Source organism: Podarcis raffonei, chromosome 2 (genome assembly GCF_027172205.1).
Source record: "Podarcis raffonei isolate rPodRaf1 chromosome 2, rPodRaf1.pri, whole genome shotgun sequence".
In the NCBI taxonomy this organism is placed as follows: Eukaryota; Metazoa; Chordata; class Lepidosauria; order Squamata; family Lacertidae; genus Podarcis; species Podarcis raffonei.
In genome coordinates this window covers 111,578,886-111,591,711 of record NC_070603.1, presented here as the reverse complement: position 1 = coordinate 111,591,711, position 12,826 = coordinate 111,578,886, and the positions used below count along the sequence as shown (strand labels likewise).

The 12,826-nt window shown below is 47.5% G+C and overlaps 1 protein-coding gene across 4 annotated transcripts in view; it reads left to right on the top strand.

Moving 5' to 3' along the window:
* DDR1 (discoidin domain receptor tyrosine kinase 1) overlaps positions 1–10,164 on the top strand; it is a 106,966-nt gene extending 96,802 nt beyond the window's left edge. For all 4 annotated transcript variants that reach the window (XM_053378645.1, XM_053378644.1, XM_053378643.1 and 1 more), the window contains 5 exons: positions 287–414; positions 1,654–1,854; positions 2,752–2,986; positions 5,613–5,762; positions 6,651–10,164. In XM_053378645.1, coding sequence (XP_053234620.1) covers positions 287–414; positions 1,654–1,854; positions 2,752–2,986; positions 5,613–5,762; positions 6,651–6,791 — 855 coding nt within the window. In that variant the 3' untranslated portion in view covers positions 6,792–10,164. The remainder of the gene's footprint in view (positions 1–286; positions 415–1,653; positions 1,855–2,751; positions 2,987–5,612; positions 5,763–6,650) is intronic.
* Positions 10,165–12,826: the final 2,662 nt, after the last annotated feature.

Below are 12,826 nucleotides of genomic sequence, written 5' to 3'. Positions count from 1 at the left end.
TCTGAAGTCTCTGAGCCTCACTTACCTCACAGAGTGTTTGTTGTGGGGGAGGAAGGGAAAGGAGATTGTTTGAGACTCCTTAGGGTAGTGATAAAGCGGGATATCAAATCCAAACTCTTCTTCTTCAAGCGCATTTTCACGTGAAGCGTGGGAATGTCAGAACCGGCCCTGCTTGCTTTGCGATGGAGCCACAAAGTGAAGGAGAAAGGGGGGGGAGAGATGAGGCTGGTTTCTTGTTCTCTTCCTTCCTCCCAGAGTCACCAGATTTGTTTTTTCCCTTAAAAAGGTCCACTTGTGTGAAGTGGAAAACCCTCAGGACCTTCCGAGCCTGGAGTTCCCCTTCAATGTGCGCAAGGGGCGCCCTCTGCTGGTGGCTGTGAAGATTCTACGCTCTGACGCCACTAAGAATGCCAGGTAAGTGTACAAACCTCTCTGCCTCTGTGTGTGTGTGTGTAGTTTGGCAGCCTGATCCTCCATAAAATTTGCCCAGGCCTCATCATCATCATCATTTTTAATTTGTATACCGTCTTTGTATCTTACAATACTCAAGGCGGTTTACAAGCTGAAGGAACAAAAAATGTACATCTTATAACAATCTAACGCAATACAAAAATGTGATAATAAAACCATCCAAGTTGGTGGCCGCCAGCTGCCTCCTATGGGGGGCGAGTTCCACAGTTTAACTCAGGCAAACTCGGCCTTCCAGATGTTTTGGGACTACAACTCCCATGATACCTAGCTTACAGGACCAGCGGTCAGGGATGATGGGAATTGTAGTCCCAAAACGTCTGGAGGGCGAGTTTGCCTATGCCTGAGTTAAAATGAATGGCAGGCCCTCTTCTGGAAGAGATTTATCTAACCTCACATTCAAAACATCTTCTAATGGGATCTCTGCAATCCTTGGTCCTCTCACTTGAGTATTCCCTTCTATTCTCTATATCTTTATTCTCCTGCTTCCAGTTTTGTTCTGACCTGCCTTTGAGCAGGGGCTGGTGTGATTTAAGGGATGTGATTGTCCCTGGCTGGGCTGCAGGCCCTGAGTTAGGCAGGGACCTAACAGCTAGAGTCAGCCCTGTGACCACCATTATCTCACCTCCTCTGCTTGAAACCAGCCTGGGAGATGGTATGAGTGGGGGACCTTGCCACAAGTGCTGAGGCAGGACTTCCCAAACGTTTCTGGGCAATCGGGATTTGGTCAGTTGCCTAATTTGTACCAGTTTGCAGAATTCGGCCTTCATGATTGCCAGATGTGGGCTCAACCAGAGCCAGGGCTTTTTCGGCCGTGGCCCCGATCTGGTGGAACGCTCTGTCACAAGAGACCAGGGCCCTGAGGGACTTGACATCTTTCCGCAGGGCCTGCAAGACAGAGCTGTTCCTCCTGGCCTTTGGCCAGGGCACAGTCTGACCCCCCCCTCCTTCGGTAATACACACAGAACTCTAGCCCAATGGTTGCCATTAATTTGATATTAATTTGATTTTAGAATGAATTGATTTTAGAATGCTGTGTTACTTTTATTGTTGTTAGCCGCTCTGAGTCCGGCTTCGAATTTTATTTTATGTTTCACCAACCACACTCCCCCCCCCTTCATCTATCGATCCGCAGAACCCTTTGATTTGTTTATCCCTTGTAACATCTTCTTCTTGCCTGTCAAGGAACGATTTCCTGAAGGAGGTGAAGATCATGTCTCGCCTGAAGGACCTCAACATCGTCCGGCTCCTGGGCGTTTGTGTGAGAGACGACCCCCTGTGCATGATCACCGAGTACATGGAGAACGGAGACCTCAACCAGTTCCTCAGCGGACATGAGATGGAAGACAAGCTGGGCGGGAGCCCCAGCGGCAAGCCGACAATCGGGTACCAACTCCAAGCTGGGATAGCTCAGTCAGTAGAACATGAGATTTCAAGGTCGTGGGTTCGAGCCCCACGTGGGGCAAAAAGATTCCTGCATTGCAGAGGGTTGGACTAGATGACCCTCATAGTCCCTTCCAACTCTGTGATTCCATGGTAGCAGAATCCAACCCGTTATGCTTTGGAAGTCCAGCCCTGATGGCATCGGTCGTCAGTTGTGCATTTCAGGTGCAGCAGTTATTTTTCGGACGTTTCCGAGGCAAGAGGTTAACAGAGACTACCCTTTCAGAATTTTTTTTTCCAGCACTTGCTTCTGCATTTAAGAGGGCCGTTACTGTTTTTAAGTGGTAGAAAACTATTGTGTTTGGCAAGCCGGTGCCTAAACAGTGTAGCTTGAGGATTCGTGAACAAGGCTTTGTAGTTGAGCATTTTAAAAGCAGCTACCTGAGTCTTTAATTTCAAAGGATGAATTTCAATTTTGAAGTCTCTGCACGCGTTTCAAAATACGTGTGGCATCTTGTTTTCCCCACCCTGTTCTCCCCGGCCAAGACCTACCAAAATAAAAAGTCCTGGGCCAGCCAGCAAAGAGTGAGCTTTGATGTTCCTCTGGATCATAGCTGTCAACTTTTCCCTTTTCTTGCAAGGAATCCTATATTTGGAATAAGGGAATTTCCCATAAAAAAGGGAAACGTTGACAGCTATGCTCTGGATTCATAATTCACTAAAATCTTGAGGGGAAATTCCGTCTCATTCAATTGCATCCCAGCTTGATTAGTCGCGTTCCCTGGAGGCCAGCACTTTACAGAACTACCCCAGTGTCTGATGGGAATATCACTTGCATCTCTTTGGTCTCAGGGGAATGTTCCTGACGTGCCTTTCTCTCTCTCTCTCTCTGCTACTTAGCTATCCTACCCTGGTCCATGTGGGGGCCCAGATTGCCTCAGGAATGGCGTTCCTTGCCTCCCTCAACTTCGTGCACCGGGATCTGGCGACGCGGAACTGCCTGGTGGGCGAAGGTTTCACCATCAAGATCGCCGACTTTGGCATGAGCCGGAACCTCTACGCCGGGGACTATTACCGCATCCAGGGCCGGGCAGTGCTGCCGATCCGCTGGATGGCTTGGGAGTGCATCCTCATGGTGAGAGCACGACTTAATAATAATAATAATAATAATAATAATAATAATAATAATAATAATAATTTACTATTTGTACCCCGCCCATCTGGCTGGGCTTCCAACAAAGATTAAAAATACATTAAAATAAAATATTTTTTTAATAAAGCGGGGGTAGGAAGTCTGTGGCCTGCTGGATGTTGCTGGGCTACAACTCCCCCATCGAGATCCGGAGAAAGCCAAAGCTTTTCCCCATTCCTGCTTTGAGGGTTGTCTCATATGCTTTGCCCTTCTCATTTGCCTCGCCTCTGTTAGTTGCCGTTTCCCTGTTCAAAATGGAGTCGCTTTTGGTGGCCGGCGAAAACAACTGAGAGTTTGATATGTTAAAGATGGACGGTCTCGCCTGCACTGTGCATTTAAAGCGATACCACACCCCTTTTTAAAAAGGCACGGCTTCCCTCAAAGTACCCTGGGAACTGCCATTCGTTAAGGGTGCTGAGAGCTGTGGTGGGGCTCCTATTTCCCTCAGATAACTTCAATTCTCAGAGTGGTGGTCAGGAGTGAGCTGGTTGTAAACCACACTGTGCAAGTTGGAGTTAAAACTGAATTCTGTTGGAAGCCTGACTCCTCTTCCCCTCACTCACTCCTCCCACCCTCCTGCTCCAGCTTCTGCCTCTCTGATTCTGCCACTGGATCTCCCAGCTCACTATTTATTTATTTATTTGTTAATATAATTTTTATTAAGTTTTTAAATTTACATTTCAAAATACCCATTTAAACAACCTTAAATCAGTGACTTCCCTTCTTCTCTTTCCGTGGTTCATTTTGCTTACCATACATCCCTGCATATTTTATATGAACTAAACTGTTCAGTTATCCATCGTTACATCCGTCAAAACCTATTTACACTGTTGAATTTATCTTGATGCTGCCAGCGTTTTTAAATGAACACAGTTGACACAGCTGTCAACTTTCTCCCTTTTTTAAGGGAACTTCCCTTATTCTGAATAGCATTCCTCGCAAGAAAAGGGAAAAGTTGACAGCTATGATTTTCACCCATATATCCAGTGAATATTTTCCAGTCTTCTTTAAACGTACATTCTTCTTGTTCTCTTATTCTGTATGTTAAATCTGCAAGCTGCACATATTCCATCAGTTCAATTTTACTTACTTACTTACTTACACTCTGCCCTTCTGGCTGGCGGCTCCCAGCCAAATATTAAAAACACAATACAGCATTAAATGCAGCATTAAGTTGCCATTATTCTTTGGTTGGGAACTTGCTCGTTTTCCATTGGGCTAACAAAACACAGGCCGCAGTAGTGGCATACATTAATAGTCTTTTTTGACACCTGGGAATTTCCCTCTGAATTATGCCCAACAAAAAGGACTCTGAGTCCTCCCAGCTCACTATTCCCTGTTCCCTCTTCAACTTCCGCCACTTCCTCCTCCCAGTCTCCTCCCTCTGGCCACCCATCGTCGTCCCACCCCAATCCCCAGGCTCTGAGTCTTCTTTCCTTGAGGGTTCCCCAGCTGGTTCCTGCCACCATTCCTCTGCAGTCCAACATGACAGTGGTTTCACAGCCAGTGCCTCTTCCCAGGGAACTCTGGGAACTGTAACTCTGCAAGGGGAACAACCCCTCAGCACCTTTAACAAACTACAGTTCCCAGGATCCTTTGCAGGGAGCTATCACTGTTTTAAAGTGGTGCGACACTGCTTTGACTGTGAAGATGGGGCCTAGGTCTTCCAAGTGCTTGAGGTAAAGGGACCCCTGACAATTACCGTATTTTTCGCTCTATAGGACGCACCCGACCATAGGACGCACCTTGTTTTAGAGGGGGAGAACAAGAAAAAAATAATTCTCCCCCTCTCTGCTCGGCGCCCCTTCAGCGAAGCGACGGGAGAAACGGAGCCCCTTCCATTTCTCCTCCCGCTTGGCTGAAGGGGCGCCGTGCAGCTCTCCCTCTCTGCTGAAGCCAGGAGAGTCTTGCTCTCCCGGCTTCAGCAAAAGGAACCCGAAGCCTTCAGGTGGCTATCCCTGAAGCCTGGAGAGCAACGCGAAGCCTCCGGAACGCGGAGGGAGCGCTCCCTCTGCGCTTCAGAGGCTTCGCGTTGCTATCGCTGAAGCCAAAGAGCCTGCATTCACTCCATAGTACGCACACACATTTCCCCTTAATTTTTGGAGGGGAAAAAGTGCCTCCTATAGAGCGAAAAATATGGTAAGTCCAGTCGTGAACGACTCTGGGGTTGCAGCGCTCATCTCGCTTTACTGGCCGAGGGAGCCGGCGTACAGCTTCCAGTTCATGTGGCCAGCATGACTAAGCTGCTTCTGGCGAACCAGAGCAGCGCATGGAAATGCCGTTTACCTTCCCACTGGAGCAGTACCTATTTATCTACTTGCACTTTGACATGCTTTTGAACTGCTAGGTGGGCAGGAGCTGGGACCAACCAATGGGAGCTCACCCCGTTGCGGGGATTCGAACCGCCAACCTTCTGATCGGCAAGCCCAAGGCTCAGTGGTTTACACCACAGCGCCCAGTGCTTGAGGACGAAGGCAGAAAGTGAGGGATGAAGAGGGTGGGGAGTGCCAGGACCACCAAGGAGTAAATGTGGTCTCTGTTCTTCACCTTCCTGCTCTGTTTCCCTCAGGGCAAGTTCACCACAGCCAGCGACGTCTGGGCGTTTGGCGTCACACTTTGGGAGGTGCTTATGCTGTGCCAGGAGCAGCCCTACAGCCAGCTCACTGACGAAGCCGTCATCGAGAACGCCGGCGAGTTCTTCCGGCACCAGGGCAAACAGGTAACAACAACTGGGGAGCCTGGCCGGAGGCAATGACTTCTCCAGGAATCTGTGCTGCTGGGGTGGGTGGGAGGCAGATCAGGAGCTATGAGAAGATTTCTGGGTGATCTGCAAAAGGATCTGGGTTCCTCAACATGGCACCTATGTGCACAGTAGCACTCTCAGACACACAACCCTTGGCACCTGCCCCTCCATTATTATTATTTTTTAACTTGATGGGTTTGGGTGTTTTCATTGTTTGCTTGGGAGGTTACATGAGCACTTTTGGGGTCTCTGTTTTCTTTTGTGTTACCTTTTTTTTTTGAGAGTGTGCATTCTGAGCATCGCCAGTTTTCTTTCAGTAAAACAGGTTATTTCCTTTCACCGCAGCGGTTTATTAGATTTCCAAATGAGCCCCTGAGCTCCAAAAGGGTTTGGGTTTCTCCTGCAATGGATCACCAAGGATTTCTGACTCCCTGTTGTTTAGCCTTAGCAACAACAACAACGACACCAGCAAAAGCTTTCTGAACTTCCTTCTGCATGAGGCGGCTGAGATTAGAGAGCGCTTGGGGGTAGAACCACGAATGTTCTTTTTGTGTGTGACAGGATGTGGGGATTTCTTCATGCTAGCCACATGCACAGCCCAGGTCCTGCTATTTACATGTTCCTGAGTATGTGCTTAGAAGCTCCTGTCCCTTGATGCTATAAACCTCCCCCCCCCCAATTCACTAGTCCTTCCCTTTAATCCAGAGCTCCTCTCAATCCACTGGGGCCCTCCCCCAAATTGAATTCCTCCCATGACCCAATTTCTCACCCCCGCAACCTGCCCCTCCAATTCTCTGAGCTCCTCCCATTCCTCCTGGTCACATGACTTGCCTTGTAATCCTCCCTTTCCCCCTCCCTCCCCAGGTCTATCTCTCTCGTCCTCCTGCCTGCCCGCTGGCTGTCTACGAGATGATGCTGAGGTGCTGGGCGCGAGAGGCTAAGGACCGCCCCTCTTTCCAACATCTGCACCGCTTCCTGGCTGAAGATGCCCTCAATATGGTGTGAACCGAATTGGTGCCGGCCAGCGGAGATTATGTTTAAGGACTTGAGTTGCGCCACAGAGACTGCTGAGGGAGGAGGCAGGATGGAGCTCAAGAGGGCCTCAGGCTCTGGGGTGCCTGCGGGGGGCATCTTGTCTGCCCATCCTTGACTCAGCCTTGGTTGGTCCACCCATTGCTCTCCATCCACATGATTTTCTCTCTCTCTCTCTCTCTCTCTCTCTCTCTCTCTCTCTCTCTCTCTTTCTCCCCCTACCCCAATTGCTCCATCACTCTCTTCTGCTAATCTTTAACCGTCTCTCAAACATCTCATGATTCAGCACTGCCATACATTTCCAACACATTTCCCCTTCTCTGTTTTCTGGCCTACCTGTTCACATACGTACCCAATTCTCTTCTCGTCCCGGTTCCTCTTCCTGTCTGATGCAGTTCTACTTTGATTCAATCAATCTGCCTTAATCTGAACAAACTTCACCAGTACCCACATGTTGAATGTGTTTCCACTGAATTCCTTTCATCCGCTGACCTTTTCTGTTATTCCCCTGTATATCCAGGTTCTCAAAGTGTGAGTTGAGCCTCCCACTAAGGCAGCACGGGTTGCTGTTGTTGGGGTCTGCTAGAAGGCCCTCCCTAACCTCATTTTATCAATGTTGCGCCAGGTTACAAGTCTTCTGATTGGCCAATGCTCACCCACTCGCTTCCATCTGGGCAGTTCCATGCTGGGCACAGTGTTCCTGCAGCTATGATAGATGGCTAAGTGTATAAACTTGGAAGACCTGGATTCAGATCTTATCGCTAGGTGGCCTTAATTAACCCTGTTCCCTTGGCTATGGTCCCCTAGCTGTAGTATTGAGTGTGGGTGTGTAATGACACCAGCCTACTTTACAGGGTTCCTGTAACCATTATTGAGATAAAGCTATGTAGGACACTTCTGAACACCCCCCAAAACTAAGAATGAATTCCATGCTGAACTTCATTCTGTTGGGCCAATGTGACAGTGCTGTGATTAGGAAGGATTTTCGGTGGAGCCGCACCTCTTCCCCTGAGGACCATGAAACACCAGGATCCCACTGGCCAAGGTCCCAGAGTGAGGTTTAGGAGCCTCAGGCAGGTGTAGCCTTCCCCACCTGACCAGCTAGGATATGGGCAACTTTACAGACATCCAGCTGTGGATCCTCATTGACTCTCTGTCTCTGTGTATAGGTGACTGCCCCTCAATACAGCCCATCATGCCAGATGAATTAGGAAGAGATGTGCCTATGTTCTAATACGTTCTCCCGTGTGTGTGTGTGTGTGTGTGTGTGTGTGTGTGTGTGATTTCAGGAGGGGCTGGAGAAGCCATGTCCACAATCCTGTTTTTGATGCAGAAGCTTGGTGGTTGCTCCCATCCTCAGACATTTGCACATAGCAGTAGGCAGACAACCGCATGCAAGGGTCTCTTAGAACCGTGGAATTATGAGTCTTTTCTGCTGCAATACGGGGATCTTTTGCGCAACTTGGGGCTCAAACCCACGACCCTGAAATTTAGAGTCTCATGCTCTTCTGACTGTGCATATTCCAGCTATCCTGGGATCAAATGTTTAGTGCTGGTTATGGGGAGCCTGGAGGGGGAAACAAAAAGTTCCCCCCCATCGCCACAACCTTGCTTTATGGAGGCTCAGTATTTTACCCTTTGAGAACTTGCTCTCTGTTCTCTTTCCTGCCCATCCATACTCTTTTCCCAGAGAGTGTGACTCTCTTACCTGCCATCCCTTCCTGAGAAAGTTGGGGGTGGGAGACTCCACACTTGGGGGGCTACATTTCTGCCTTTGAGTTTCATTCACAACTGGACTGACACTGGCTGAACCAATAAGGACCCTTTGTTCTGAGCACACTGGGATTAACTGAGCACTGGATGTTTGGAGAGGCTGGAAGAAATGATTTCGAGGGTACTTTGCTAATCCATTGTAGCTGGGAGAACCCAGTACTAGCTGCTCTGTAGGGGTAAGTGGGGTGGGAGCGGGGGGGGGGTACCTCTTGGCAGGAGACCAGGCTGGCAAGATCTGGTGAGGCTTTGGGCTGGGTACAATCATGGCCCAACCTCAAAAAGGGAATTGACCCTTGGTTTCCAAAAGGGCTGGTTTTCTGTTCTCCCTTAGCCACGTGCCACAGATCCAAGCCATGCCCGGCTCTCCTCTCTCCTGAATTCGTTTCCCCTTCCTTTCCTGGAGACTTGAGGTGACGTGATTGTAGATACTGTACTGCACGAAGCAGTGGCGCAGGGACGCACTTTTCCAAAGCAAGCAGAGGTGCTGGGGGAATCGATCCATTCCCCCCCCCCCTTCTCTCTGCGATTCCATTGTGGAGACTCCCCCGAGAACGTAGCCTGAAACTCAACACCAGGTCGTGCTCAACGGCAGTGGGATCTATCTGCATAGAAGCCTGTACTTCGATTTGTGCTAGATCAGGGGGTGTCTCTACACAGGAAGTTCCTCTTAACAGGTAACCCATGCAATAAGCTTTGCCGGTGCCAATGCCCCGTTTAGTGGGAAGGAGAGGGAAATAATGTTTTTCTTCCTCCCAGTGTTGTTGGGTTTCCCAATTAAAGTTAAAAGTAGCATTTTCCGTCGACTAAGAGCGGATCCGTTTCATCAAGCGTCTTTCAAAATTTAAAGCTTTTTGAGTAGATAGTTGCAGAGAGCATTTATAAGTTAGGGGGTGGCAGATTATCAAAGCAGTAACCAAGAGAATACAAAGATGGAAATTAACTCTACCAAGCACCGCCCTTCAGAATCAATGCCGGGGCAGTCCAAGCCAACGTCTGTTCACTCAACGTTCCACTTAGTTCACTGGGGCAAACGCCCAGGTCCATTTGCAGGGGGTTTGCAGCATAAGCCCCATCCCATTGTTTTCAATGGGATATATACACCACAATCCTAAAATGTTCAATCAGGAAGGAAGTCCCAGTAAGTTGAAGGGGTTTTTCTTTCAAGTGAGCGCACATAGGATTGCAGCCTTAGTCATGACTTGCTTCTGCTTAACGAGGACAAACTAATTTTTTTAATTACGTATTTTCAATGGTGTGAAACGACTCATCATAACTAGATGTATATTTCTATTTCAAGAAATTTCAGGGGCGCGTTATGCCCGCCGTTACTTCTCTGATTTGTTGCCTCTACGCAATCTTGTCGAATGCCTTTTTGTGTGTGCGTTTCCCTGGGGAATACTTGTAGCTGTTTGCGTCTTCTTTGTACTGTGCATCAGGATGTGTATATATTTGAAAAGCAGGAGAAAAAGACAGAATTTTTACACTAATATATAGATGTTTGGGGGTGGTTTTTTTTTTTTTTTAGTCCTTTCCATTTATGTGGTGAATAAAGCGCTTTGCATTTTGTACAGTCCTTTTGTCAGAGTTTGTCTTTGAATCAGGGTGGGGCTGAGGGAGGGGAATGCGGTTGAATTGGGAAGAGTGGCGCAAGCGTGGCCTATCATGAGGCAGTGAAGAGTGGCAGTACTTTGGCCACTGTGCCCTCTCACTTATGATGGGCCATCGCTCAGAACATCCACCTTGCGTGGCTCAATCCTTAGCAGTTCCAGAGAAAGCTGGAAAGGGCCACTATCTGAACCTCTGGACAGCTGCTAGTCAGAGTCAAGGAAGGCAGCTTCCTAGTGCCATCTCAAAGGCACCATTATGATGTCCAGTGCCACAGCAGCAAGGCAGGGGTGAAGGACGAAGTGATGAATGAATTGAAATGCAGTATTTGGTAGACCAACCACGTCAACATCTCACTTATTACCCATTACTTTACCACATGGCTAGATCTATGTAGGAAAAGATACCTAGTGAACTCTCACAGGAGACAGGTGAAGGTTAGGCCCTCCTTTCCTTTTATTTAGAACCCAAAACGTCCCGTCCTCATCATTTTAAGCTTCAATGGTGCATGTGCTTGATTGAAGATGGTCCTCTTAGAAGATGAATAACAGTTTCTCCAAATCAGCCTTATTGGGCTTGGGAAACTGCTATTTCTTAATCTGGAGAAAGCTCTCTCTGGATTCCAAATACAACTGAAGCCTTGGCACATTCCCTGTGGCACCAGGAACCCAATGGGATATGAATCCCTCTCCCTTGTAATCATGACCCTGCCCCCCCAATCTTTTTAAATGGCCAATGGTTTCTGGTGCTGGTTTGCCGGAGAAGCGAGCAGCTACAGCTCCTCCAACCAGGACTCCTTTGAGACATTGCTACAGCAGTGTTCCATATGGCATGGATGCTAAGAAACATGCTCTGGAAATACCATGTTTTCTTGCCTCCCTAGTGCCTTCCATGCCACTAAGGCTGTATTTCGAGTGCCAAGCATGGGGCGAAGGGGGAGAATAAAAAGACACATTCTACTCATGTAAAAACACACTGATTCCTGGACTGTCTGTGGGCCGGATTGAGAATTGGGCTGGATCCGGCCCCTGGGACTTAGTTTGCCTACCCATGCATGCAAAAAGTTTGCTGACCCCTGCTCCAGATGGTCATTGTTTTGTGGTGGGGATACCAAGAACTTGGCCCAATTAAAGGGTATTTAAGAGCTCTTTTGCCCCTAGCACAACAGATCCATTTTATAAAGATTTTTTATTTATTTTTTGTTGTTAAGAGAGATGGGAGGGGAGGCATTGAAAAGCGTGGAATGATTAGATTACTGGGAAGACTTAAAAATGCCCTACAAGCAAATCAGAATGAGTGCTTATTGTCAAACAGCCTCCACATAAATGTATCAGAAGAAATGCTCAATAAAGACTATAATAGCTTTGTGCAGCAAAGAAGCATAAATCAACAGTCCTGAACTATATATTTCCATGCTCTTTTATGAACATGCTGAACTGGTAGTCTGAACCATTCGCTATCAGCTTCATGAGGAGACTCAGGATTTTTATTTTATTTTTTAAAGAAGGAAAGCATTTATTTAAGAGGTGGGGGGCGAATACATTTCAACACAGAAGACAAGAGCCATTAACATCCATTTGAATTTAGCTGTATAATTTCAGGCATGGAGTTGCAACTTAAGGCACCTTTGTGCTGGTTACTAGAAGTCTAAATTGGGGAACAGTTCTGCACAGCTAAACCTTTCCCATCAAGTGTATTGCAAGTGAGTTCTAGAGCTTGTAACTCCTGTTATAAGAATTTTAAGGTCTTAGATATATAATAAATGTTCATAAATGTACCAAGCAAACACGTACAGAAATATACAAACCACATGTCTGAAGCAGCACAGGAAGACAGTCCTGAAACCATTTTGACTCCCAAGCTGACCAAATGTTTTTCTGCAAGGAGGGAGGAGGTAAAAAAACCTTCCTTGTTACAGGAATTTAGTAATCACCATTTCGAAGGGTGACAGACTACCAGGAAAGGCAATCAGATAAGGCATTATCAGATAACCTGGCAGACAGGAAAAACAACAACATTCAAATTTCTGTTGTAGACCGCCTTTTCTGTGATGTAGGTATGATGTTTGCGGGGGGTGGTCTTGGGTTACACCCCTTCTGTGATGTATGTGTGATGTATGGAGGGGTGGTCTTGAGCTCCAGGCAAGGGAATTTAAAATGTCTATATAAGGGCAGGCACACCTTTGTTCTGGGTCCTCCTCCTTTCCTGCGTGAGAGGGGAGCACCCTGTTGCAACAGATCAATAAAGATCAGGCTTACTAGCTGCTTTGCTTCTCAATATTCTCTGGCTGGCCTCTGTTATTCGCTCCTACCAACAGGGAACCCACGTAAGGACTCTATATGGGCTCTTGGATACCCTATAAAGGAAAAAGGGCAGATTTTGTTTACAACACTCCCAATACAAGAATATAGTATTTTGTGGGGGGAAGTATGTTAACTCTACTGTATAATCTGCCTTACGTACTCAGGTTGATGATCACCACTTCAAAAAAAGGAAAATGGAAAACACACAGCATTCCCAATGAGCCAGACCCTCTACCAACTGAAGTTTGTCACGTGCAAACCGCCTTTACGCAAACCTAGGGTGCTACAGGGGTTTTTTGGACTTCACACTGGGTCTACAATCCAAAA